The sequence below is a fragment of the Salvelinus alpinus genome, chromosome 22, assembly GCF_045679555.1.
Source record: "Salvelinus alpinus chromosome 22, SLU_Salpinus.1, whole genome shotgun sequence".
NCBI classification, from domain to species: Eukaryota; Metazoa; Chordata; class Actinopteri; order Salmoniformes; family Salmonidae; genus Salvelinus; species Salvelinus alpinus.
Window position 1 is genome coordinate 16719778 of NC_092107.1, and position 24159 is coordinate 16743936.

The 24159-nt window shown below is 42.0% G+C and overlaps 1 protein-coding gene and 1 long non-coding RNA gene across 4 annotated transcripts in view; both read left to right on the forward strand.

Annotated features, from left to right (window-relative positions):
* Positions 1–24159, forward strand: part of LOC139549124 (leucine-rich repeat and fibronectin type III domain-containing protein 1-like protein) — a 122444-nt gene that overhangs the window by 90826 nt on the left and 7459 nt on the right. For 2 of the 3 annotated variants that reach the window (XM_071359268.1, XM_071359267.1), the window contains exons 4-6: positions 16863–17539; positions 18630–18736; positions 19326–19716. In XM_071359268.1, the coding sequence (XP_071215369.1) occupies positions 16863–17539; positions 18630–18700 (748 nt within the window). In that variant the 3' untranslated portion in view covers positions 18701–18736; positions 19326–19716. The remainder of the gene's footprint in view (positions 1–16862; positions 17540–18629; positions 18737–19325; positions 19717–24159) is intronic. The other variant, XM_071359269.1, reaches the window with a different exon arrangement.
* LOC139549126 (uncharacterized) lies at positions 52–4063 on the forward strand. Its single transcript, XR_011669830.1, has 4 exons — positions 52–2740; positions 3294–3413; positions 3649–3727; positions 3936–4063. It is a non-coding gene; the product is annotated as an uncharacterized lncRNA (long non-coding RNA).

A 24159-nucleotide genomic window follows, 5' to 3' on the forward strand; every position in this document is an offset into this window, starting at 1 on the left:
AGGTGATGGTTCGGCTGTTGATGGTGACAACCAGAAGCATGAAATAGATGACGGGCTTGAAAGTAATGACTGACGTCAGTGATGACATTGTTGGCTTCTATAATGGCCATGACAATTACCGGAACCTATCCCAAAGCGTTACCAGCCAGCTCTGACTCGCTCTGACTTGCTCAGAGTCTGGCAAACTATCCTGCGATTCTCCCCTCCGTATCGGTAACATGTCTGTCCGTGGCAGGTGACGCCTCTCCGTCCTCTGCACCATTCCACATTAGTGGGGGGGGAGCAGAGTTAACTCTTATCAGCGTGGGCTGAGCCCGCAGGACCACGGCAATCTCAGGCCACAGATGATTCACGTGGAGGGAGGGGAGGAGTGACACTGGCAGATGGACAGCAACACACATCCAACCACACATCTCACCCAGATCCCCCAATCTTAAAATTGGCACAAGCACCACCCTTGCCTCTGCCAAAGTCCCCTACTGAAACCAATGTACGCTTTTGTCTTTCACTTTGTGTGCCATTGTCATCGCAGTCCAATCCGTGTAGCCCTTTCTCATGGTCTACTGTGCCAGTCTGCTCTATGGCTGTGGGTTCCATTTGTCACTGAGGGGGCTTCTTTAATTCCCTCAAATTAGTCTGGCTGCCCCTGTGAAGATACGAGGCTAGCGCCACCGAGTTGACGCCACACTGTTTACCTGAAGCTAGAAGGATCTCACATCCTCCACAGGGGGATTTGTTATCGCTTCCTCTTCCATAAAGACAAGGAATTAGCCCATCCCTACACCGCGGCGGTGGAACGCGGCGGTGCGCTGGGAATATGAATAACTCCTAATGTTGGAGCACTGATACGCCATCAAAACTCTATTCATCCTACCTGTGATCCTCACCCAGTTCATTTTAGCGAGACTGACTGTTGTCGGCTCTATAGACTGACGGTCGGGGTTTTATTTTTTGTGAGTGACGGTGACTGACAGTCTCTCATCTGGGGATAAAATGCTGAATGACAGAGATGCTGCTGGGTAAATGGAATCGTCTCGCTGTTAATTTCGGTTTGACTGTGGGATCTCAAGGCTGTTGCGGTGGTTTCACGGGTCTCTGATGTTTATCATTGGCTGGCTGGTTGGTTGCATTGCAGCGTCGTGACAATGGTTGAGTTCGTATTGTGTGCCCCGGGTAGGGAGAGTTTGCTCATTTTGGACCATTCCATTGGTCCTTAAGTGAAATCTTCACCCACCCGACGCACCGAGCCATGCAAAACGAACTCCGCCACTGATTCATCAAAGGCTACATGGGGAATGGGCCTTCCATTGGATCACTATACAGTATCTCTGGTGCTTTTATCTTCTGGTACACACTAACGGAATTTATAGTAGATACTTAAACTGCACTGGGAATAGGACACATGATGATTATGAGGGTAGCACAGATGCCACATTAAAATCCGGTAATACCTTGCATAGCTATTTACTGCAGTATGCTGATTTGAGAGTGTGTGTTTAAGACGTACGCGGTATCTGTGTGTTTTACAGATTAGGTGAATGCTGGATTCATAGAGATTCTGCTGGAGGGTCATGGATGAGATATAGTTAGAAATTACAGCATGTGTGGATAGAAATGGTAGCATGCTGAATAGCCGGTAGGGAGATTTACAAAATAGCTGTTTAGGCTCATATACAATAACATAGCATTCGCACACCTACCATCTGCATGGCCAGAGGACTCTGACACCCCAATCTGAGCCAGATCTTCAGAACCAAGTTGCAGGGCAAAAGTCATCATACAGCCATTTTGTGTTGAGGGCGTAGGGAAATTAATTATTCAGACAAGTAAATTTTCTAACCATTCATATTTATTCCTCTTTACCTGAAGTGCATGGTGTCGAGCTTGAAGAGCCCTGTTGTTGACCCCTGTTGAGTATTGCTCATCATATGATGCAGATCTGAAGCGCTCACTCTGATTAGCATGGTGGGGAAACCTAGCATGGTTTCCAGTGCTTCCTCTCCACAAGGTAGAGGGTGCCGAGGTTAGACCATGAATAAATGATTAAATAATTGCTGTCTGTTTTGAGAGGCTGGTCATGCTTGTCCTGTTCTCCCCTTGCTGGAGTTCTCTCTGCTTGGTTCAGGCGCTGGCTCAGTCAGGCAGGCTTTAGGCGTGTTCTGTATTGGCTAATCTTTCGTGGACAGATTCACACGTGAACAGCGAGAATCCGTCAAGACTCATGTAGAATTACAGTATGTGATTACGAGCAGCAGTAGTTCCTGGTTTGGGGTTTTCTTCATTGATTATTTGGATGAATCCTGATTAGGCGATGGCGGTGCTTAAACTAGGGCGGTGATTTCAAGCCCTGTGCGCAGTAGTTAGAGGGGAAACACTAAAGACGGACCATTCGTCCTACATTTATGTTTTCATGAAATGCCATGTTTCACATTAGCACCCCTTCCCCCCAAACAATAATATGTAGTGCAGATATGTATCAATATGATATGTCACTTTTTTATTTGACGTTGGGAAATCGGAGATAACATCGATGCTGCTGTGCCAGTGAACAGCTCTGGAACACTGAGCCGTTGACTGCACCAGGTGGCTGTATAATGAGTGGGTTGCTTTTTGACAATAAGACACCGGACTGTCTACATCCATAACGTTTTGAACCTAGAAGAAGACTGAGAGACAGGAGTAGGCAAGAAGGAGTCGAAGGGATTGGCAAGAAGAATGTTGAGTTGTCCTGAAAAGCATGGTAAGCTAACGTTAAGGAGTGAGTGTCAAGCCAGCTACAGTAGCTAGCTAGCTTGTTGGTTATCTAGTTAGCTAGCTAACTTGTTGCGTTTTACAGCCAGAGTCTTTCAGTTTTACACATAGCTAGTTGCAGTAGATGATAAACCAAACTGCAATTATTATAAGCTAATATTATCTAGCTACCTACGGTAGCTGTATCTGTAAGACGTAAAGCAAGAATCGTGGCATGTGTCAAAAGCAATGCATGTTGACTAGCTAATTTCTTCCAATCATCTTTGAGGCAGTTGGCTGCAAAATTGGGTCTCAACAACCACAGGCATCTAAGTTGACTAACTACAGTAAAATAAGGAGGAGCATGATGTTGTGATGGAATAAATTGAGGTAGCAATTGTTAGTAAGATGGACCTTGTGCCATAATGTGATTGGATGGCATGTCATATATATTTTTTTAAATCAGCTCTATTGTTGTCATTTACAGACATGAATCATGAAATAGGCAAACTAATACATGAACCCTAAATGCAGGTACCATTTTCTTTTGTTAATCTCTTCAGGTTTGTCATCTGATTTCTTTGAGCCTGGTGGAGATAGATGCCACCATTCTACAAGGCAGGCCATTTATCTGCATCCAGGTTGAGGTCCGCTACCAGCAGGAACATGGAACACTCTTGTCAGTAAGTCATAATATCGTTTTTCTTTCAATTGCATGATACTATTACGAGTATCAAGAGCACTAATACTCCACTAATATAAGTGGAGAAGCCCTGTACACCTGTATAATCCTGGAGTAACTCCCTGTCAGAAAGACTGTGATTAGAGGGTTTAGGCAGAACGCTCTGGGCCAGTGGGAGGTCAGGGGTGAGAACTGTATTTCAAGCACACTCACTACCTCTATCTGTCTCTCTCCAGGTACCATAGAGACAGAATGGTCCAAGGACCTCCAGAGCCTACTGACCAACTACCTGAGATCTCTCCAAAGCACATAGAAGTAAGCTCCACTCGTAATAGTACACTGTATTCACTCTGTAAATCTCCTTTACTATGGCAGTCTGCCTGTGTGATAGCATAGCATATTGTCCAGGACCACTGGTTGGATTGGATTTAATGTACTCACTCAAACTCATGCTCTCTCCTCCCTGTAAAAGTCTCCCAGACTTTTATAAAAAACTAACATGTGTCCATCCCCCTGTCCCCAGGTGACTCTTCTGGGCTGTGAAACTCTAGAGCAGCGCATCAACAAACCTGCCACCCTGTTGTCAGCTGTCCACAAACAGTTCCCTGAGGAAGGATGCAACTAAGTAACTAACCATTTTAATGGCCTAATTTTGGGGATGACCAAATGCAATAAAGTTTTTTGTATAAACAACTCATTTTCATTTTTCAATTGATAGATTACAAACAATAACTTTTTCATAGCATGTTTGTCATATATGGTCTTTATTACATTGTTTTACTTCTGTGGTAAGAGCAAAGAGCTTATGATTCAAAAGATAGAATACATGTTTATTTATGTATATCAGACACATCACACAGGCATGTCAACTAAAATATATTTTATATCCCAGTCAAGGTCAAATCAGTGCTATTGCCCATAGTTCTTCACATACATTTGAGTGGTTACATACAATACATGGTGACGGATTGGCTGTCAGAGAGAGACTGTTGATGTGCACCCAGCTTATTTTCTAGAAGCCTAGCTACAGTCCACTTAGCTAGGCTAAGGTGAACTCAGACTGATGGTGGGAATTAACATAAGTTATACAGTTGAAGTCGGAAGTTTACACACACTTAGGTTGGAGTCATTAAAACTCGTTTTTCAACCACTTCACAAATTTCTTGTTAACAAACTATAGTTTTGGCAAGTTTGTTAGGACATCTACTTGGTGCATGACACAAGTCATTTTTCAAACAATTGTTTACAGACAGATTGTTCACTTATAATTCCCTGTATCACAATTCCAGTGGGTCAGAAGTTTACATACACAAAGTTGACTGTGCCTTTAAACAGCTTGAAAAATTCCAGACAATGATGTCATGGCTTTGGAAGCTTCTGATAGGGTAATTGACATCATTTGAGTCAATAGGAGGTGTACCTGTGGATGTATTTCAAGGCCTACCTTCAAACTCAGTGCCTCTGCTTGACATCTTTGGAAAATCAAAAGAAATCAGCCAAGACCTCAGAAAAGAATTGTAGACCTCCACAAGTCTGGTTCATCCTTGGGAGCAATTTCCAAACACCTGAAGGTACCACGTTCATCTGTACAAACAATAGTACGCAAGTATAAACACCATGGGACCATGCAGCCGTCATACCGCTCAGGAAGGAGACGCGTTCTGTCTCCTAGAGATGAACGTACTTTGGTGCGGAAAGTGCAAATCAATCCCAGAACATCAGCAAAGGACCTTATCCACAGTAAAACGAGTGTTATATCAACATAACCTGAAAGGCCGCTCAGCAACGAAGAAGACGCTGCTCCAAAACCGCCATAAAAAAGCCAGACTACGGTTTACAACTGCACATGGGGACAAAGATCGTACTTTTTGGAGAAATGTCCTCTGGTCTGATGAAACAAAAATAGAACTGTTTGGCCATAATGACCATGGTTATGTTTGGAGGAAAAAGGGGGATGCTTGCAAGCCGAAGAACACCATCCCAACCGTGAAGCACGGGGGTGGCAGCATCATGTTGTAGGGTTGCTTTGCTGCAGGAGGGACTGGTGCACTTCACAAAATAGATGGCATCATGAGGAAAATTATGTGGATATATTGAAGCAACATCTCAAGACACCAGTCAGGAAGTTGAAGCTTGGTCACAAATGGGTCTTCCAAATGGACAATGACCCCAAGCATAATTCCAAAGTTGTGGCAAAATGGCTTAAGGACAGCAAAGTCAAGCTATTCCATCACAAAGCCCTGACCTCAATCCTATAGAAAATGTGTGGGCAGAACTGAAAAAGCGTGTGGGAGCAAGGAGGCCTACAAATCTGACTCAGTTACACCAGCTCTGTCAGGAGTAATGGGCCAAAATGTACCCAACTTATTGTCGGAAGCTTGTGGAAGGCTACCTGAAACGTTTGACCCAAGTTAAACAATTTAAAGGCAATGCTACCAAATACTAATTGAGTGTATGTAAACTTCTGACACACTGGGAATCTGATGAAAGAAATAAAAGCTGAAATAAGTCATTCTCTCTGCTATTATTCTGACATTTCACATTCTTGAAATGAAGTGGTGATCCTAACTGGCCTAAGACAGAGACTTTTTTCTGGGAATAAATGTCAGGAATTGTGAAAAACTGAGTTTAAATATATTTGGCTAAGGTGTATGTAAACTTCCAACTTCAACTGTGTGTGTGTGTATATATATATATATTTAATGACAAATATTCTGATTACGCTCAAATATACTAATTGATAAAAATCAATTTTTTGAAACAATATGTATAATCTTTGTTAATGATATCATAAATAGGACTGGTGGAGTTGTCACACTTGCTGTTAACAGAAATGTATGGAAATGTCTGCTCTACTCAAAATTACAACCAACTAATTGCAGAATTACCACAAATGGAAGAGGCAAATGGAAGGGGGACAAAGTAAGGAACTTTTCTGTCGGCCCTGCATTAAAGACCAAAATTGTGATAAATAAAAAAGTATACCAGTTCCATTTAAGGACAAAAAATTGACCGCTGTGCCATATCGATCGCAAAATAGTTGGGAAGAAATTTTGATTTCCCTATTCCATGGCACATGGTTTATGAACTGATACACAAAACAGTGCCGTATTCAAACTTAGAGTTTTTCAATTTAAATTATTATACAAATTTCTTGTAAGCAATAGAATGTTATATACAGTTTATGGGGGATACAACAATCCCAGCTCTGCAGCTTTTCCTGCGAAGAGACAGAATCATTTAGATCACTTGTTTTGGTACTGTCCGTATGTAGCTTTTTCACAGGTACAGAAATGGCTAAAGAATTGCAACATTTACCTGGAGCTAACCCTAGCACTGCCGGGTGATTTAAAAAGTCATAGTCAATCAATTAATAACACAATAATACTCTCAGCAAAAAAATATATATTTAATTTACAATATTTAGAATCTGTCAGAATAGGAAGGTTCAGAACTTTTGTGAAACATCACAGCACAGTTGAAAAATATGCCAAACTAGATATAAAAACTGGATAGTGTTCAGAAATAGATGGGATGGGTTGAGTGGAGCTGAAGGATGGGACTAAAAACAAGCAAAAGATACGAATGTAAACTATAATGTGTCCTTAAATGTATATTTAGTATGTATAAGATGGAAGTAGAAGCTTAAGAGTTGTTGTCCATTAGTTTACTCCAATTAGGGGAGGGATGGTAGGGTTAGGGGAAATTAATATAGAAACATATAAAGTACCAGTCAAAAGATTGGACACATCTACTCTTTCAATGTTTTTTCGTGATTTTTTTACTATTTTCTACATTGTAGAATAATAGTGAAGACATCAAAACTATGAAATAACACACATGGAATCATGTATTAACCAAAAAAGTGTTAAACAAATCAAAACATATTTAATATTCGAGATTCTTCAAAGTAGCCACCCTTTGCTTTGACGACAGCTTTGCACACTCTTGGCATTCTCTCAACCAGCTTCATGAGGTAGTCACCTGGAATGCTTTTCCAACAGTCTTGAAGGAGTTCCCACATATGCTGAGCACTTGTTGGCTGCTTCTCCTTAACTCTGCGGTCCAACTCATCCCAAACCATCTCAATTGGGTTGAGGTTGGGTGATTGTGGAAGCCAGGTCATCTGATGCAGAACTCCATCGCTCTCCTTGGTCAAATAGCCCTTACACAGCATGGAGATATTTTTGGGTCATTGTACTGTTGAAAAATAAATAATAGTCCCACTAAGCACAACGCAGATGGGATGGCATGTTGCTGCAGAATGCTGTGGTAGCCATACTGGCCAAGTGGGCCTTGAATTCTAAATTAATCACTGACATTGTCACCAGCAAAGTACCCCAACACCATCACACCTCCTCCTCCATGCTTCACGGTGGGAACCACACATGCGGAGATCATCCGTTCACCTACTCTGTGTCTCACAAAAGACAGCTGTTGGAACCAAAAATCTAAAATTTGGACTCATCAGACCGAAGGACAGATTTCCACCAGTCTAATGTTCATTTCTCGTGTTTTGTGGCCCAAGCAAGTGTCTTCTTATTGGTTTCCTTTAGTAGTGGTTTCTTTGCAGAAATTCGACCATGAATGCCTGATTCATACGGTGTCCTCTGAGCAGTTGATGTTGAGATGTGTCTGTTACCTGAACTCTGTGAAGCATTTATTTGGGCTGCAATTTCTGAGGCTGATAGCTCTAATGAACTTATCCTCTGCAGCAGAGGTAACTCTGGGCCTTCCTTTCCTGTGGCGGTTCTCATGAGAACCAGTTTCCTCATAGCACTTGAGGGTTTTTGCGACTGCACTTGAATAAACATTTACATTTCTTGAAATTTTCCCGGATTGACTGACCTTCATGTCTTAACGTAATGATGGACTGTCATTTCTCTTTGCTTATTTGAGCTGTTCTTACCATAATATGGACATGGTCTTTTACCAAACCGGGCTGTCTTCTGTATACCACCACTAACTTGTCATAACACAACTGATTGGCTCAAACACATCCACAAATTAACTTTTAACAAGGCACACCTGTTAATTTAAATGCATTCCAGGTGACTACCTCATGAAGCTGGTTGAGAGAATGAAAAGAGTGTGCAAAGCTGTCATCAAGGCAAAGGGTAGCTACATAGAAGAATCTCAAATATATAATACATTTTGATGTATTTAACACTTTTTTGGTTACTACGTCAGTCCATATGTCTTATTTAATAGTTTTGTCTTTACTATTATTCTACAATGTAGAAAATAGTAAACATATAGGGAAAACCCTGCAATGAGTAGGTGTGTCCAAACTTTTGACTGTTACTGTATATATATATATATATATTTGTGTAATATATATATATATATATATATATATATATATATATATATATACAGTGGGGAGAACAAGTATTTGATACACTGCCGATTTTGCAGGTTTTCCTACTTACAAAGCATGTAGAGGTCTGTAATTTTTATCATAGGTACACTTCAACTGTGAGAGGAAAAATCCAGAAAATCACATTGTATGATTTTTAAGTAATTAATTTGCATTTTATTGCATGACATAAGTATTTGATCACCTACCAACCAGTAAGAATTCCGGCTCTCACAGACCTGTTAGTTTTACTTTAAGAAGCCCTCCTGTTCTCCACTCATTACCTGTATTAACTGCACCTGTTTGAACTCATTACCTGTATAAAAGACACCTGTCCACACACTCAATCAAACAGACTCCAACCTCTCCACAATGGCCAAGACCAGAAAGCTGTGTAAGGACATCAGGGATAAAATTGTAGACCTGCACAAGGCTGGGATGGGCTACAGGACAATAGGCAAGCAGCTTGGTGAGAAGGCAACAACTGTTGGCGCAATTATTAGAAAATGGAAGAAGTTCAAGATGACGGTCACCCTCGGTCTGGGGCTCCATGCAAGATCTCACCTCGTGGGGCATCAATGATCATGAGGAAGGTGAGGGATCAGCCCAGAACTACACGGCAGGACCTGGTCAATGACCTGAAGAGAGCTGGGACCACAGTCTCAAAGAAAACCATTAGTAACACATTACGCCGTCATGGATTAAAATACTGCAGCGCACGCAAGGTCCCCCTGCTCAAGCCAGCGCATGTCCAGGCCCGTCTGAAGTTTGCCAATGACCATCTGGATGATCCAGAGGAGGAATGGGTGAAGGTCATGTGGTCTGATGAGACAAAAATAGAGCTTTTTGGTCTAAACTCCACTCGCCGTGTTTGGAGGAAGAAGAAGGATGAGTACAGCCCCAAGAACACCATCCCAATCGTGAAGCATGGAGGTGGAAACATCATTCTTTGGGGATGCTTTTCTGCAAAGGGGACAGGACGACTGCACCGTATTGAGGGGAGGATGGATGGGGCCATGTATCGCGAGATCTTGGCCAACAACCTCCTTCCCTCAGTAAGAGCATTGAAGATGGGTCGTGGCTGGGTCTTCCAGCATGACAACGACCCGCAACACACAGCCAGGGCAACTAAGGAGTGGCTCCGTAAGAAGCATCTCAAGGTCCCGGAGTGGCCTAGCCAGTCTCCAGACCTGAACCCAATAGAACATCTTTGGAGGGAGCTGAAAGTCCGTATTGCCCAGCGACAGCCCCGAAACCTGAAGGATCTGGAGAAGGTCTGTATGGAGGAGTGGGCCAAAATCCCTGCTGCAGTGTGTGCAAACCTGGTCAAGAACTACAGGAAACGTATGATCTCTGTAATTGCAAACAAAGGTTTCTGTACTAAATATTAAGTTCTGCTTTTCTGATGTATCAAATACTTATGTCATGCAATAAAATGCTAATTAATTACTTAAAAATCATACAATGTGATTTTCTGGATTTTTGTTTTAGATTCCGTCTCTCACAGTTGAAGTGTACCTATGATAAAAATGACAGACCTCTACATGCTTTGTAAGTAGGAAAACCTGCAAAATCGGCAGTGTATCAAATACTTGTTCTCCCCACTGTATATATGGGGGATTGGAAGTAATGCAGACAGTTACATTGATTAAGGTCACAATCTATCTGCAATATTAAAGCTGAACTACCCCCTAAATAAAATTGTTAGCCAGCTTTCCGTCCAGCAGTTTCAATCTAGCAAACTAGTTAATGCCATTTTCTCAACTTCATCAATCAAATGGATAGTTAGCTAATAGATTTTTTCAGCTGCCTTATACAGCTGGCCAGTTGATAGTAATGGATGAATGATACAGCCGGCTAGCCGCGAGTTCATCTGAAATGTATACTTACCGGTACGTACTTCGTCCACTGCCAGTCCTATCAACCGCTTACTGAACATGCTTGTTTGTAGAAATTTTCTCCATACATCGCCTGGTGTATTTTTCCAGTTGGCAAGCATGCGAAATCGTCCCCTTTGCTAGTCAAACATTTAAGCACAACTGTTGCAGTGCCTTAAATGACGGGATAGAATGGACACTGCTAAAATTGAAATAGCTGTGTTGAAAACATCCTCACTCACTTCTTCCATGTTTACTGCTTCGCGTGTGTCCACCCGGATCGTAAACACGGTTGAAATTAGCGTAAGGGAGGGGGTTGGCCGAGAGTTTCCTTTTGCGAGGGAGGAGACTTCCCTTTCTTCCTTCACACAACAGAAATCACAATTTCACAACACATTCCTCCCAGAAGTTAAAACTCTTAAGGATCCGCCCCCTTTTTTTTTATTTTACCTAAAATGACGTACCCAAATATAACTGCCTGTACCTCAGGCATTGAAGCAAGGATATGCATATTCTTGATACCATTTGAAAGGAAACACTTTGAAGTTTGTGGAAATGTGAAATGAATGTAGAAGAATATAACACATTAGATCTGGTAAAAGATAATACAAAGAAAAAACCAACCGTTTGTTAGTATGTATTTATTTATACCATCGTATTTGAAATGCAAGAGAAAGACCAAATGTATTATTCCAGCCCAGGCACAATTTAGATTTTGGCAACTAGATGGCAGCAGTGTATGTGCAACGTTTTAGACTGATCCAACGAACCATTATATTTCTGTTCAAAATGTTGTATCAAGACTGCCCAAATGTGCCTTTTCAAGTTCATAACTGTGCCCTCTCCTCAAACAATAGAATGGTATTCTTTCACTGTAATAGCTACTGTAAATTGGACAGTGCAGTTAGATTAACAATAATGTAAGCTTTCTGACAATATCAGATATGTATCAGTATATCAGTACTTCCTGGGAAATGTTCTTGTTACTTACAACCTCATGCTAATCGCATAAGCCTACGTTAGCTTAACCGTCCTGTGGGGGACCCACCGATCCTGATTAAACGGGAAGTGACAACTTTCCCCTGCCTGATCCTCACCGCAGTGGAGGCAATCCAACATCGATAATGCATCAGACCCCTGCTTACAGGTGAATGGGGAGCTTGGCAGGCAGTAGTGGGCACTGCCCTCTCTGCAGATTTTTTATCCATGACCTGCTTCCTCACCAAACACAGGCCCTTTTTTGTCCTACACACCACATTGTGGGCAGGATTCGGTCTGTGCTAAGGATCAGGAGGGGAGAGGCCTAGTTCAGAAGTGAAATGGGTAGAGGCTATGCCACCCACAGACTGATTGTCCCTGGCTGTGCTCTTCATCCTGGGACCCAGGGGCAGTGTTTCACTGATGCTGTGAGGGGAATGAATAATGGGGCGTGGCACAGAGTCTCTGTGAAAACCAGGCCTGTCGGCACAATACAGTCCCCTTTCATGCTGTTAGAGAAGCTGGCAGGCAGCTGTGTCTAACTATGTGTGTGAGCGTGTGTGTGTTCACGGATGCGTGCGTGCACCTGTGCGTTTTTATGTATGTGCCGGGTATGTACGTACCCTTGAGAGCAGCGGCACCAACAGTATTTCATGCTTCCCTCTTTTATCAAACAACTTCTATTTAAATCATTGACTCAACTGTATCAAATGGATGTTTGTAACTCAGTGGAAATGCAGCCTGATGCGTTGAGATTTAAGAATACATTTGTGTTTGTGTTAGTGTTCCTAATCTGTCCCCAAACAGTGCTTCTCAGTGACCCCAGGCTGGCTAAGAATATACCAGGGGAAAATAAGTTCAGCCCCATGAATCCAACAGTTTTATCCTCAAACTGAAACTTTGCCTAACTCAACAATATTTGAGAAGTGTATTTTTTATTGTGACTCTTTAATTGAATTCACCTCTGGCTTGTCTATTATCCCAACCTGGTATGAGTAATCCTGTCAAGCTCATTTATTTAACAAAGAGCATTAAATATTTCCCATCTGAATTTCATTCTGGGGCCGCCTGACGTACCTGATATGAATGGGACAACACAAGCGAGTCAGAGAAATGAAATTGACTGTCACTTATCCTCAACCTTGCTTTTGGAAAAGCCCATTTGGGGAATTATTTAAAAAAAAAAACTGGTTGCACAGCCTTGAGAGAGAGAGAGAGTGTGTGTGCGCAATGATTCAGTTCCACGCACCACGCACCACTCACCCCCCCACCCCCTTCCCCCTCAGTCAATGGGGGCTCATTAGAAATCTAGTCGGTTGTGCCTGAGACTAGAGCTAGCTCTGATAATTGTATAAATAAATAAGTGAGGCATACACACCTCACTAGTGATACGCCTTAAATCCCCGCTACTTCCCCGATACACCATCATCCACATAGCAAATCCCCCATGCATTAATAATGTTTAGGTCAGTGTTTCTCCGCCAGACTGCAGGCCAATCATTCAGGAAATTATACAGTGCATCCGTACAGATGGGATTATGTGGGAAGGACATTTTGTGTTCCTACTTGTTCCTCTTGAGAAAACAGAGATTTTAGTAAGAGCTACTACCAATATTATGACATTTTAAGCAACAGTGTATGTTACTGATTGAAAGAGAGCCACCTGTAGCACACATTAATTATCACCCATCTAAAGAGTCCAGACAAAGTACAATATATAGATATCATTTCATTACCTCCTGTCTATGGAATCAAGACTTCTCTTACTACGGGTCGATGTTTGATACTATATGTTGTTGAGAGGATGCATGTGTGGAGCATTTGAAATCAGTGTATTAGGAAATAGTTTTTGAACACCTACTAAATAAACAGAAGTATCAATATTAGTGATCCAAGTATGCATTTTGAGATCAACAAGCTGATTGTCGTAGTTATTTACCAAAAAGCAGCGTTTCATTTGCGTTCCATTTCAAGCTCCACTCATCTCATCAGGCTCTTCATTTGGAGGTTTCAATCAGTCTCGTGAAGAATGAAAAAAAGAAAAAAACAACTAGCATTTCTCTGCCCTAAATTTCCAACAAAGAGAATAATTTCCTCCCCTATTCACAATTGGCACCCGGCTTCATTGCGGAGTAATTTAATTTGGGGTATCTGCCGCGAGGGTGTTTCATGAATCAGGAATCGGTCTCCCTGCATCGCTCCAATACCCCTTTTCTATTGATTTTTGTAGCTGTTTTGTTATGTTGTCCTCTCCCCCAACACATAAAGTGTCTCATGTCTGATAGCCTATTCCAGAGTCGCCACGTCCGTGATAAGTCCTGTAATAAACCAAAGCACAGAAAAACCAGATAAAGGTCCTCTGCACAGCCCTGATCAAGGCGACTTTGTTCAGCATTGTGCTATAATGAATCTCCGTAAAGGCAGTCTGGATGTCATCCCTATACAGAGAGAGAGAGAGACAGACTCTGGGCTTCCAGTCAAATTAACAGACAAAGGTGAGGCAAATGAGAGGACTTCAAAAGCACCTTTAAAGTGGTTAGACAGAGAGAACCTCCCTCTCCCCTGCCACGCTTTAATAGGATCCAGGATTGAGATCCGCCAGCTACTCTCTTCTGCACGGTCATCTTCTTTTTTCCCTACAGACCATAAAATGAACTATTAAAGGAGAGCGAGGAAGAGAAAGAGAGACAGACAGAGACACAGAGAGAGAGAGAGATGGAGAGATAGCGAGAGAAGAAAAAGTCTCTGCAGACTCGTGGACCAATTTTCCCATGAACCTAGTTGGATTAGGATAATGCTTCCTCTAACAGGTGCTCTCTTTTTAGTAGTCAATAGGTTGGAGGAGTTACCCAAGCCAAACGGCCACCTCAGGGGATCCACAATTAATAAACACTGTCTCTCACCTTTTAACAGGAATACACTCAGACCAATTCCCTGCCAACGTAAGTGCGATATTGAGAACGTTGATCAAGATAAATGGAAGAATGCTAAGGGAGCTGAACCCTATTTATACTCTTCTATTGTTCAATCCCCATTGAGAGGATGTGATGTATTGTCATGGCAACCCATAAGGCCTTTGTATTACATGTGAACGAGGAAATCCCTTGGACTCAGACGTCTGATTTCATTATAGCCAATCTGTAAGAGCATTAGCTACAATGACTCTTAAAAAAAAAGGGGGGTCAAGACCAAGGCTAAGGTTACGGTTGTTTGATTGTCTTAATGGAGAATGTGGATTTGAACCTTTCATAACCTTGCGATTGGCATGTCACTTCTCTAGCTGGTACTGGATTGGAAAAGACTCTAGAAAAAGATGCAAAGATAATCGGGGTGAATAAAGATTAGGAAAGGGTTGCAGTGGCAGTAATAACATTTCTGTCCGGATGCCGGGGTTACGATTATTGTTATTCCCCCCCCCCCCGTGTAATTCATTTTGTCAATTCACATCAATTCATTCATTTTCTTGTATGCACTAGATTATTCGGAAGTTGGTGCAAACAACTCCCGAGAATATTTCCTATTTAATTACTGTGTCAATATGTCCGGTTTGCATAACAGATTTCTCCGCTAATAGAAAATGTATTTGACCAATGAAAATGTCATTCCCATTATTATATTTACAATTTATTCTGTCCTTAGTGTAAATGTTAAACTTTCCAACCAGAAAAGTTTGAATATTTCTTGGTTTATAATGAATAGAGGTGCTAATGATCCCAAGGGCCTTGTGATTTAACACTGTACTGAGCCATGCACATTCTCAGTCACTGTGTCCCGGGGGAGGACATTCCGCGACGGACAGCTCAGTACACTTGAGTCAATTGAGGGTGAGGTCCTAGCCTGAATCATCCATTCTCTCAACACTGTCAACAATATATTCTCTTATGTCTTCAAAATAATGGTGAACATTAAATTATTGTAATTTCTTTTGCCAAGTCCAGGAGAGTTTTCTTAATTTATATGAAGTGTTCTACCTCAAGCAAGGCGGCTTAATGAGATGACACTGGGCGTTGTTTACAAAACTCAGCTTTTTGAACTGTTGATGTGAATGTAAATGTCAAGACTTGTTAGCCAGTTAATGATACACACATAATGAAAATGGGAGATTTGGAAGCTTTTGGGAGTTATGCCAAATGGGGACTGACATGAAATCACAGCTCAAGATGTCGCCGGCATCACTTTGTGTACAGATGATCCACTGCTCACTTATACTGTCAGAAATCCCACACATGACCACACACTGTCACGGTGCCTTTCAACGGTCTACACTACTGTACAGTGTTTGCCAAGTTTGTAGTTTCTGTCACAACAGTCTGCATATTGTTGTCATTGCAAAGGTCTGATTCACCAGACTATTATGACAGGGAACGGTGTCGACCAATGACTGCATAGTTGTATTTTCTCTTTGTTCATTTTTTTTTCTGACCCTGCTGTACAGCTGCAGGAATGGGACACGAAAATGGACACGATCTAGAAAAGTGGAGCATTCCTGAAAAATTTGCTGACAAATTGAGTCCAATCATAACAAATCCTTTCAGTTTGGTGCTGAAAGGGGTGATTTTTAAGAATGAAAAGATATGGTACCAAAAGGAAAAAGGGAAATGCTTGTGTTGAAGGAACATAGAGTATCTCCTGATGTTGATAGGCTCTACAGTGCTTCTGAAGCCTACATGCACCATATTATCTGGTAGTATTGGCACCTCATGGGCACATACTTTACTCCTTGGATGGACATTGATCTCAATATGGTCTTTCTCTACAAAACTCATTGGACCAGGGTTAGATGATTGACTGTGGATGTAACTCACAAGCTCTCTGCAGAGTCAAAGCTTCAGAGAATCCACAACGGACCCTTACACTGATTACTTTCATCCATAATATATTCCATGTTATTCATTTCTGGTAAATCCATTGTTATGAACCTTTAATATTGATTTTGAGGTTCGTCATTTTGACGGTCCCACTAGTAAGCCCAATAGGCTGTAACAGTTCGATCGCACCTCAAAACAAGGGGTGTACCATAACGCTATTATAATCCTGTGGAAAAATGTCTTAGCGGTCTATTTGAACTATCCATATCCATTCACATAGCCCTATAGACAAGTCTAGTATTTACACTACCTTTCTTTACCCAGAATTAATCATCTTTTCAAAATATTTCCCATCTACAGATTATTAGTTCCTGTATATACCATGTTCATCATCAATCCTAAAACATGTTTCTCTCTCTAATCAATAGAATGATCCCGTCCACCAGTCAGGACTTCCTGGTTCGTGACCTGGTGTCAGGGCGTGAGTACGACCTGTGTGTCCTGGCGGTGTACGACGACGGCATCACCTCGTTGACGGCCACGCGGCAGGTGGGCTGCGTCCAGTTCATCACAGAGACCGAGTACAGCCAGTGCCAGGCCCTCCACAGCCAGTTCCTGGGCGGCACCATGATCATCATTATTGGTGGCATCATCGTGGCCTCCGTGCTCGTCTTCATCATCATCCTCATGATCCGCTACAAGGTCTACAGCCACCAGGGCATGGACACAGGCAAGGTGGGCACCCTGGCAAACATCCGTGCCCAGACCAACGGAGGACAGGCTGGGGGACAGGTGTCCCACTCTGGGTCTAAAGTTACAGAGAGTCAGGAGGAGCAGCAGGGTCATGCCTTTGCTGGGGTGGGAGTGGGACCAGGGACAGGGGGAGGAGGGGGTGTGAGTGGAGCGGCATCGCCTAATGCCACCCTAAAGAACTCTAACACCATGGTGCTGGTGGTTGACTGTGAAAAGGCGGTGCAGATATCAGACATGACTGCTGAGGACCTGCTGTCGCCAAGTAAGAGGCGTCACTCCAGGACTGCCTTTGAGATGAAGAGGAGAGCCTCCCTCACACCCAAAGAGGCCACCATCGTCGATGTGGGGGAAAGTAAGTACTTGAGAGAGTGAGATAGATACAGACAGAGGGACAGATAAAAATGGTTGTGAATGAGAGAGTGACCCAATTTTTCATCATTTTCAATGTGGTATCTCGATGGCATGTCTGAAACAACTGGCTTGTAATTCATTTGTATTCCTTCTGTGACCTACAGTAGGTATCGGCAGCTAGAGCCCTGCCACTGAACATGAGCCCATAGCATAACCCGACCCAGCACACCTCATTGCATCACATAAAAGGCCAGTTCAGAGACATGTAATTTCTAAGGACAGGGCCATTCAACTGATTCAATGGGCCACAGCCAGATATATTTTAAAGAGCCTCTCCAGAGTGAGAAGCTTGGATACATTGTTCCAATTGGATAATTGCACTTTCTGAATGAATGGCCATGGATTTCCAGAGCCTTGGCCTTGTAAATCACTAAATCAATATGGTGAATTAAATCAGGGTCAGGGAGAGACAAGGCCCTCTCTTTCAATTCCGTCAATCACCCACGTCAGCTACAACATTGATTTTAGTGGAAAGTAAGGGACATAATGAACCAAAATGATCCATTTAGGCCAGGGATAATTTTGCCAATGAAAACGATTGAATTTGGCTGCCCTTGAACCTGACCAAAACCTTTGCAGTGGACAACCACCTTCTCAAAGTCATTGCTGTGTAATGCACACTTTGCACTGCAACGCACATATATTCATTCTGAAAAGGTGCTGCAGTGAACAATCACTCTATACACTTACATTCTGTAATCATTCTGTCAAATCACTATTTACTTCCACCAGTAGAATCATATTGGACACACAACCAGTAAGTGCAAGGCTACCATGTGATCTGAGTCACTTTGCCCGGATTCCATATCAGATCTGTGCCAAAAACCTGTGGAGCTGTCCTGTGTGAAACAAAATGGTGCCAATTTGGTATAGTTGACACCGGGCCATGAATCACATTCCCGCAGCCACGTCCGCAGGCTCCGTGCTGTGTCCCTGAGACGAGGGGTGATGGACGCACCGCACCGTGTCCAGCCTGGCTGTCACTAACTCTACCCGCCACATCCCTCACCTCTATTTGTCTCTCCCACCAGACACGCCAGCGCCCGTGGCCGCCGCCGACGACAAGAGGGCTCACCGAGACTGGAGTGACTTTAAAATTTGATGACTCCTTCTGCTTCTCAGCCATCAACCTCCAAGAGTAATGGTTCCCCTCTTTCCCTATTCCTCTCCATTCATCTACTTGAGAGAAGAATATGAGAGGGGGCTTTAGTGTAAGAGATGAATAGATTCAAACTGAGATGGAGAGATGACCGTGTCAGAGAGAAAATGTCACTTAGTCAGAGCTAACGTATTGCTAGCCACGTTTCTGCCAGAGACCTCCCTCAGGAGTCTGTTCCTACACATATGGCATATTCAGCGAGACTAATTGCAGAGCCCACCCCCTTAACACTCGGTGTTGCCCCTTTGAAAGCAGCAGACATCCTAATGCAGAAACATGACTTACAATTACTTACATTTTCCTCCTACACCAATACACTATAGCAGCAATACAAAACAGATCATAGCACACACAGTGGCAATTACAAACAAACACATCATCTGATCCACCTTCCAGTAAATATCATCATTATAAATCCAATTACCATTCAAACTATTGCACATATCTCATATCTCTCATCTCGTTGTGATTGATGTCATGCGTTCAACTCAATCACTGATTAGATTGTACATACAGTATCATGCATTCAACTCAATCAGTAACCATTGGTCATGTTTTTGTTTTTCAGAATATTCCCAGGATTCCAGGAATCAAGGAGATTGGATTATAAATCAGGAACATTTGTAGGACTCCTGCCAGACATCTTCCTTGCGTCCTCCATTGTTCACACTGTATTTACGGACCCCCCCATGAAAACACCCCAAGATGGATGTAATAAGGACTCAATTCACCATCATAATCTATGGGATTGGAGCTAGACGAGCCAACGGCCTCGCCAGTGGCTTTTGAAACGTATTGCCTTGTATCCCTCTGTGGCTCAGACTGTCTGTGTATCCGCTGTTCCTGGCCCTGTACTTGGACCAGGACTTGCCAATACCTGGACCTGTTCCTGGACCTGCTCATAATGTACCTTACTTTACCTGACTGTCTTCAGACTCAGGATGGGGACCCAGCCAAAGGTGAGTGTACACAGGATTATGTACACAAGGTCAGAAAACCGCCTTACTCATTATTTAACCAAGTTGACCATATATTTCAAGCATGCATGCCACAGATATCTCTAATTTAGGGCTGTGTGTGAGAGTGTGTTCTGTGTTGCTTTTAAACAACCATGTTAGAGGCCCTGGACAGGCCCAATCTGATTAGTTTGTGACTACAAACAGGAGTGGCAGGGTGTTGGAGGGTAAACTTGGGTTACTCTGGAGGAGGACCCACTCTTTCTCCCAGAGATATCTCATGTCTGCCTCCCATCTCCTCCTTGTCCACTCTACTGGTTCCTCTGGCTTAACTAATAACATGGCTAAACGGATGGGAGATAATTATGGGCAGACAGGCAATTGAGGAGTCAAATTTGGTAAGTGATCAGCTCAATTAGGTCCTGAAAACATTGATGGAGGAACACAGCGGGAGAGGACCCCGGCCGCAACTCAGGGGTGCGATTTACTAGATCTGTCTGGATTAGGCTACTTTCTCTCTTAACTCTCTACTATTCCACTCACTCCAAAGACTGTTGTCCGCAATTAGATGTTTTTTTATTAATTTGTTAGGAGCCAACGACACTGGTGACAGCTAGTCTTTCTGGGGTCCGACACATAACGAAAATGACAATACAGACATAAGACTTTAGAATTGACATACATTTAAAAACAGTAACATGTAGTGTGTGTGTGTGTCCATCTATCAGTTACAGATACATGTCAGTACATACACACAACAAGTGGGTCACATGGGGGAGAGGCGGTGTGCCCTGAGGTGTTGCTTTATTTGTTTTTTGAAACCAGGTTTGCTGTTCACTTGCACTATATAAGATAGAAGGGAGGTTCATGCACTCATGGCTCTGTATAATACTGCATGTTTCCTTGAATTTCTGGACCTAGGGACTGTGAAAAGACCCCTGGTGGCATGTTTGGTGGGGTAAGTGTGTGTGTCAGTGCTGTGTGAAAGCTGACTATGCAAAAAATGTGGAATTTCCAACACATTGTTTCTTATAAAAACAAGTGACGCAGTCTATCTTTCCTCAACTCTTAGCCAAGAGAGACTAGCGTGCATAGTATTAATATTAGCCCACTGATTACAATGACGAGCAAGACGTGCCACACTGTTCTGGGCCAGCTGCAGCTTAACTAGGACTTTCTTTGCAGCACTTGACCTTATGACAATAATCAAGATAAGCTAAAACTAGGGCCTGCAGGACTTGCTTTGTGTGGTGTCAAGAAAGCAGAGCATCTCTTTATTACGGACAGACCTCTCCACATCTTTACAACCATTGAATCTATATGTTTTGTGTCCATGACGGTTTACAATCTAAGGTAACACCAAGTAATTTAGTCTTCTCAACATGTTCAACAGCCACACCATTCATTACCAGATTCAGCTGAGGTCTAGAATTTAGGGGATGATTTGTATCAAATACAATGCTTCTCGTTTTAGAGATGTTCAGGACCAGTTCATTACTGGCCACCCATTCCAAAACAGACTGCAACTCTTTATTAAGGGTTTCAGTGACTTCATTAGCTGTGGGTGCTGATGCGTATATAGTTCAATCATCAGCATACATGGACACACATGCTTTGTTTAATGCCAGTGGCAGGTCATTGAAAAAATAGAAAAGAGTAGAGTGCCTAGAGAGCTGCCTTGCGGTACACCACACTTTACATGTTTGACATTGGAGAAGCTTCCATTAAAGAAAACCCTATGAGTTCTACTTACTAGATAGCTCTGAATGCACAATATGGCAGAGGTTGAAAAGCTTAACACATACATTTTATCAACAACCGGTTATGGTCAATAATATCAAAGGCTGCACTGAAATCTAACAGTACAGCTCCCTCAATCTTCTTATCAATTTCTTTCAACCAATCATCATTCATTTGTGTCTGTGCAGTACATGTTGAGTCCCCTTCTCTATAAGCATGCTGAAAGTCATTTGTTAATGTGTTTACAGAGAAATAACATTGTATTTGGTCAAACGCCATTTTTTCCAGCAGTTTGCTAAGAGCTGGCAGCAAGCGGATAGGTCTGCTGTTAGAACCAGTAAAAGCCACTTTACCACTCTTGGGTAGTGGAATGAGGGTGGCTTCTTTCTAGGCCTGCGGACAAAGACTTTCCACTAGGCTGAGATTAAATATATGACAGATAGGAGTGGCTATAGAGTCAGCTACCATCCTCAGTAGCTTTCCATTTAAGTTGTCAATGCCAGGAGGCACCTCTCCCACACTAACTTTACAAAATTCTAACTGCACTGCTTTTCTTTCATTATTTGTTTTTGTATGAAGTAGTTTACATACACTTAGGTTGGAGTCATTAAAACTCGTTTTTCAACCACTCCACAAATTTCTTGTTAACAAACTATAGTTTTGGCAAGTCGGTTAGGACCTCTACTTTGTGCATGACACACGTCATTTTCCCAACAATTGTTTACAGACAGATTATTACACTTATAATTCACTGTATCACAATTCCAGTGGGTCAGAAGTTTACATACACTAAGTTGACTGTGCCTGTAACGGAATTCCTCAGAATTCTTCATACGAAGAGGAGGAGTAGTGATTCGACCAAAATGCAGCGTGGTTATGTGACATAATGATTTATTAAACAAGACGAAGACGAAACGAAATACACTTGATAAACTACAAAACAAATAAACGATGTAGACAGACCTGGACACGAACTTACATATAACGTGAAGAACGCATGAACAGGAAACAGACTACATACAAAACGAACGAACGAACGATACCGAAACAGTCCCGTGTGGCGTAACATACAGACACTGACACAGGAGACAACCACCCACAAACAAACAGTGTGAAAACACCTACCTTAATATGGCTCTCAATCAGAGGAAATGAAAACCACCTGCCTCTAATTGAGAGCCATATCAGGTCACCCTTTAAACCAACATAGAAACAGAAAACATAGACTGCCCACCCAAACTCACGTCCTGACCAACTAACACATACAAAACTAACAGAAAACAGGTCAGGAACGTGACAGTGCCTTTAAATTACCGCAGCTTTAAATTAAAATTGGGGAATCATTGGTTTATTTAGATGTTTCTTTCTATGCTTTCTAGTATTCACGAAGGACTTTGGCAACAGTAGAACATTAAATTACAGTGAACTATCCGTTTGAGCACCGTTCCATTGATTCCCCTCCAGTTCATGGTCTTTGAAAGATCATGGAAGATTATGTGTGCCGTGATCCTCCACACACTCTCTTTCACATCACAGCCACCTTTCAATCCCAAATAGTCCATCTGTAACCGCACAGACAACAGAAAAGTGACCATAACATATGGATATTGTATGTCAATATTAAGTAATTCACCTAATTTTAATAGCCTATTGGCTTGCTGAAAAACTAGTAACTATTTTTTTTTTTTTTACAATATCAAAAACACAAACACTATCTTAGTTTTGGATAACTAAGGCTCCATACAGATCTGGACATTGTTTGTCTTCTGCTAATAATACCACAAACCTTTAACTAAGGCTCCATACAGATCTGGACATTGGTTGTCTTCTGCTAATAATACCACAAACCTTTAAAGCATAATTATAATGGCTGACTAGGTCAGAAGACGGAAATGCAAAAAAGAGACCAATAAACCTTACAGATAAAATAAAAAAAATAAAAAAAACACCTCCAACCAAGGCCAAAACAACAAGCAACACTGGGGACACTTCAATCGCTGTGAGGAGGCATGAAAATATTCAAAAGGTAGCTCAAGATATAAGTATTAAAAAAAAAAAAAAAAAAAAATCATAAACAGTGCAGAATACAACTGTTACCTTTTCAAGTATGTATTAATATTAATATTGAAGAATACATTTTTGTAGCTTTAATTTGTCACGGTTATGTGATTATATGATCTCTCTACCAGCACTAAACAGTTAACATAAGACCTGTTGGGCCTCAATTTAAGCAAAAAAAAGCTACATTCTAACAGTAATAAACATTCTATACTGTATATTTGGTTGCGTTTAGGAAGCTTTAGGTAACCTTAGAATATAAATATTATTGACATTACTGTGGGCTGTATGTTGAGTAATGGAGAGGAGCAGGTCCAACTGTCAGAAGGAGGGTCAAAAGAGGAACGGCATACGCCATGCCCTACTAAAACTGTTATGTTTGAAACTAAGATTTAACAACAGTACACAGTACAGAGTAACTGTCAGCTACATGCTAATGTTTGCCAAGCTAACACACATTAATAAGCTTGGTAACACTAGCCAAGCACACACATATATCTAACGTTCCATAGCACTGTTACAAGACAGCTACAAACATAAAACGTTTATCAAATAGAGTTAGCTATAGTTACAGTACTCACCCTTTAATAGCTAGTGTCCTCATTAGTGGCCCCTTGACAGCTAACTCACACAACCTAAAGGAAAAAT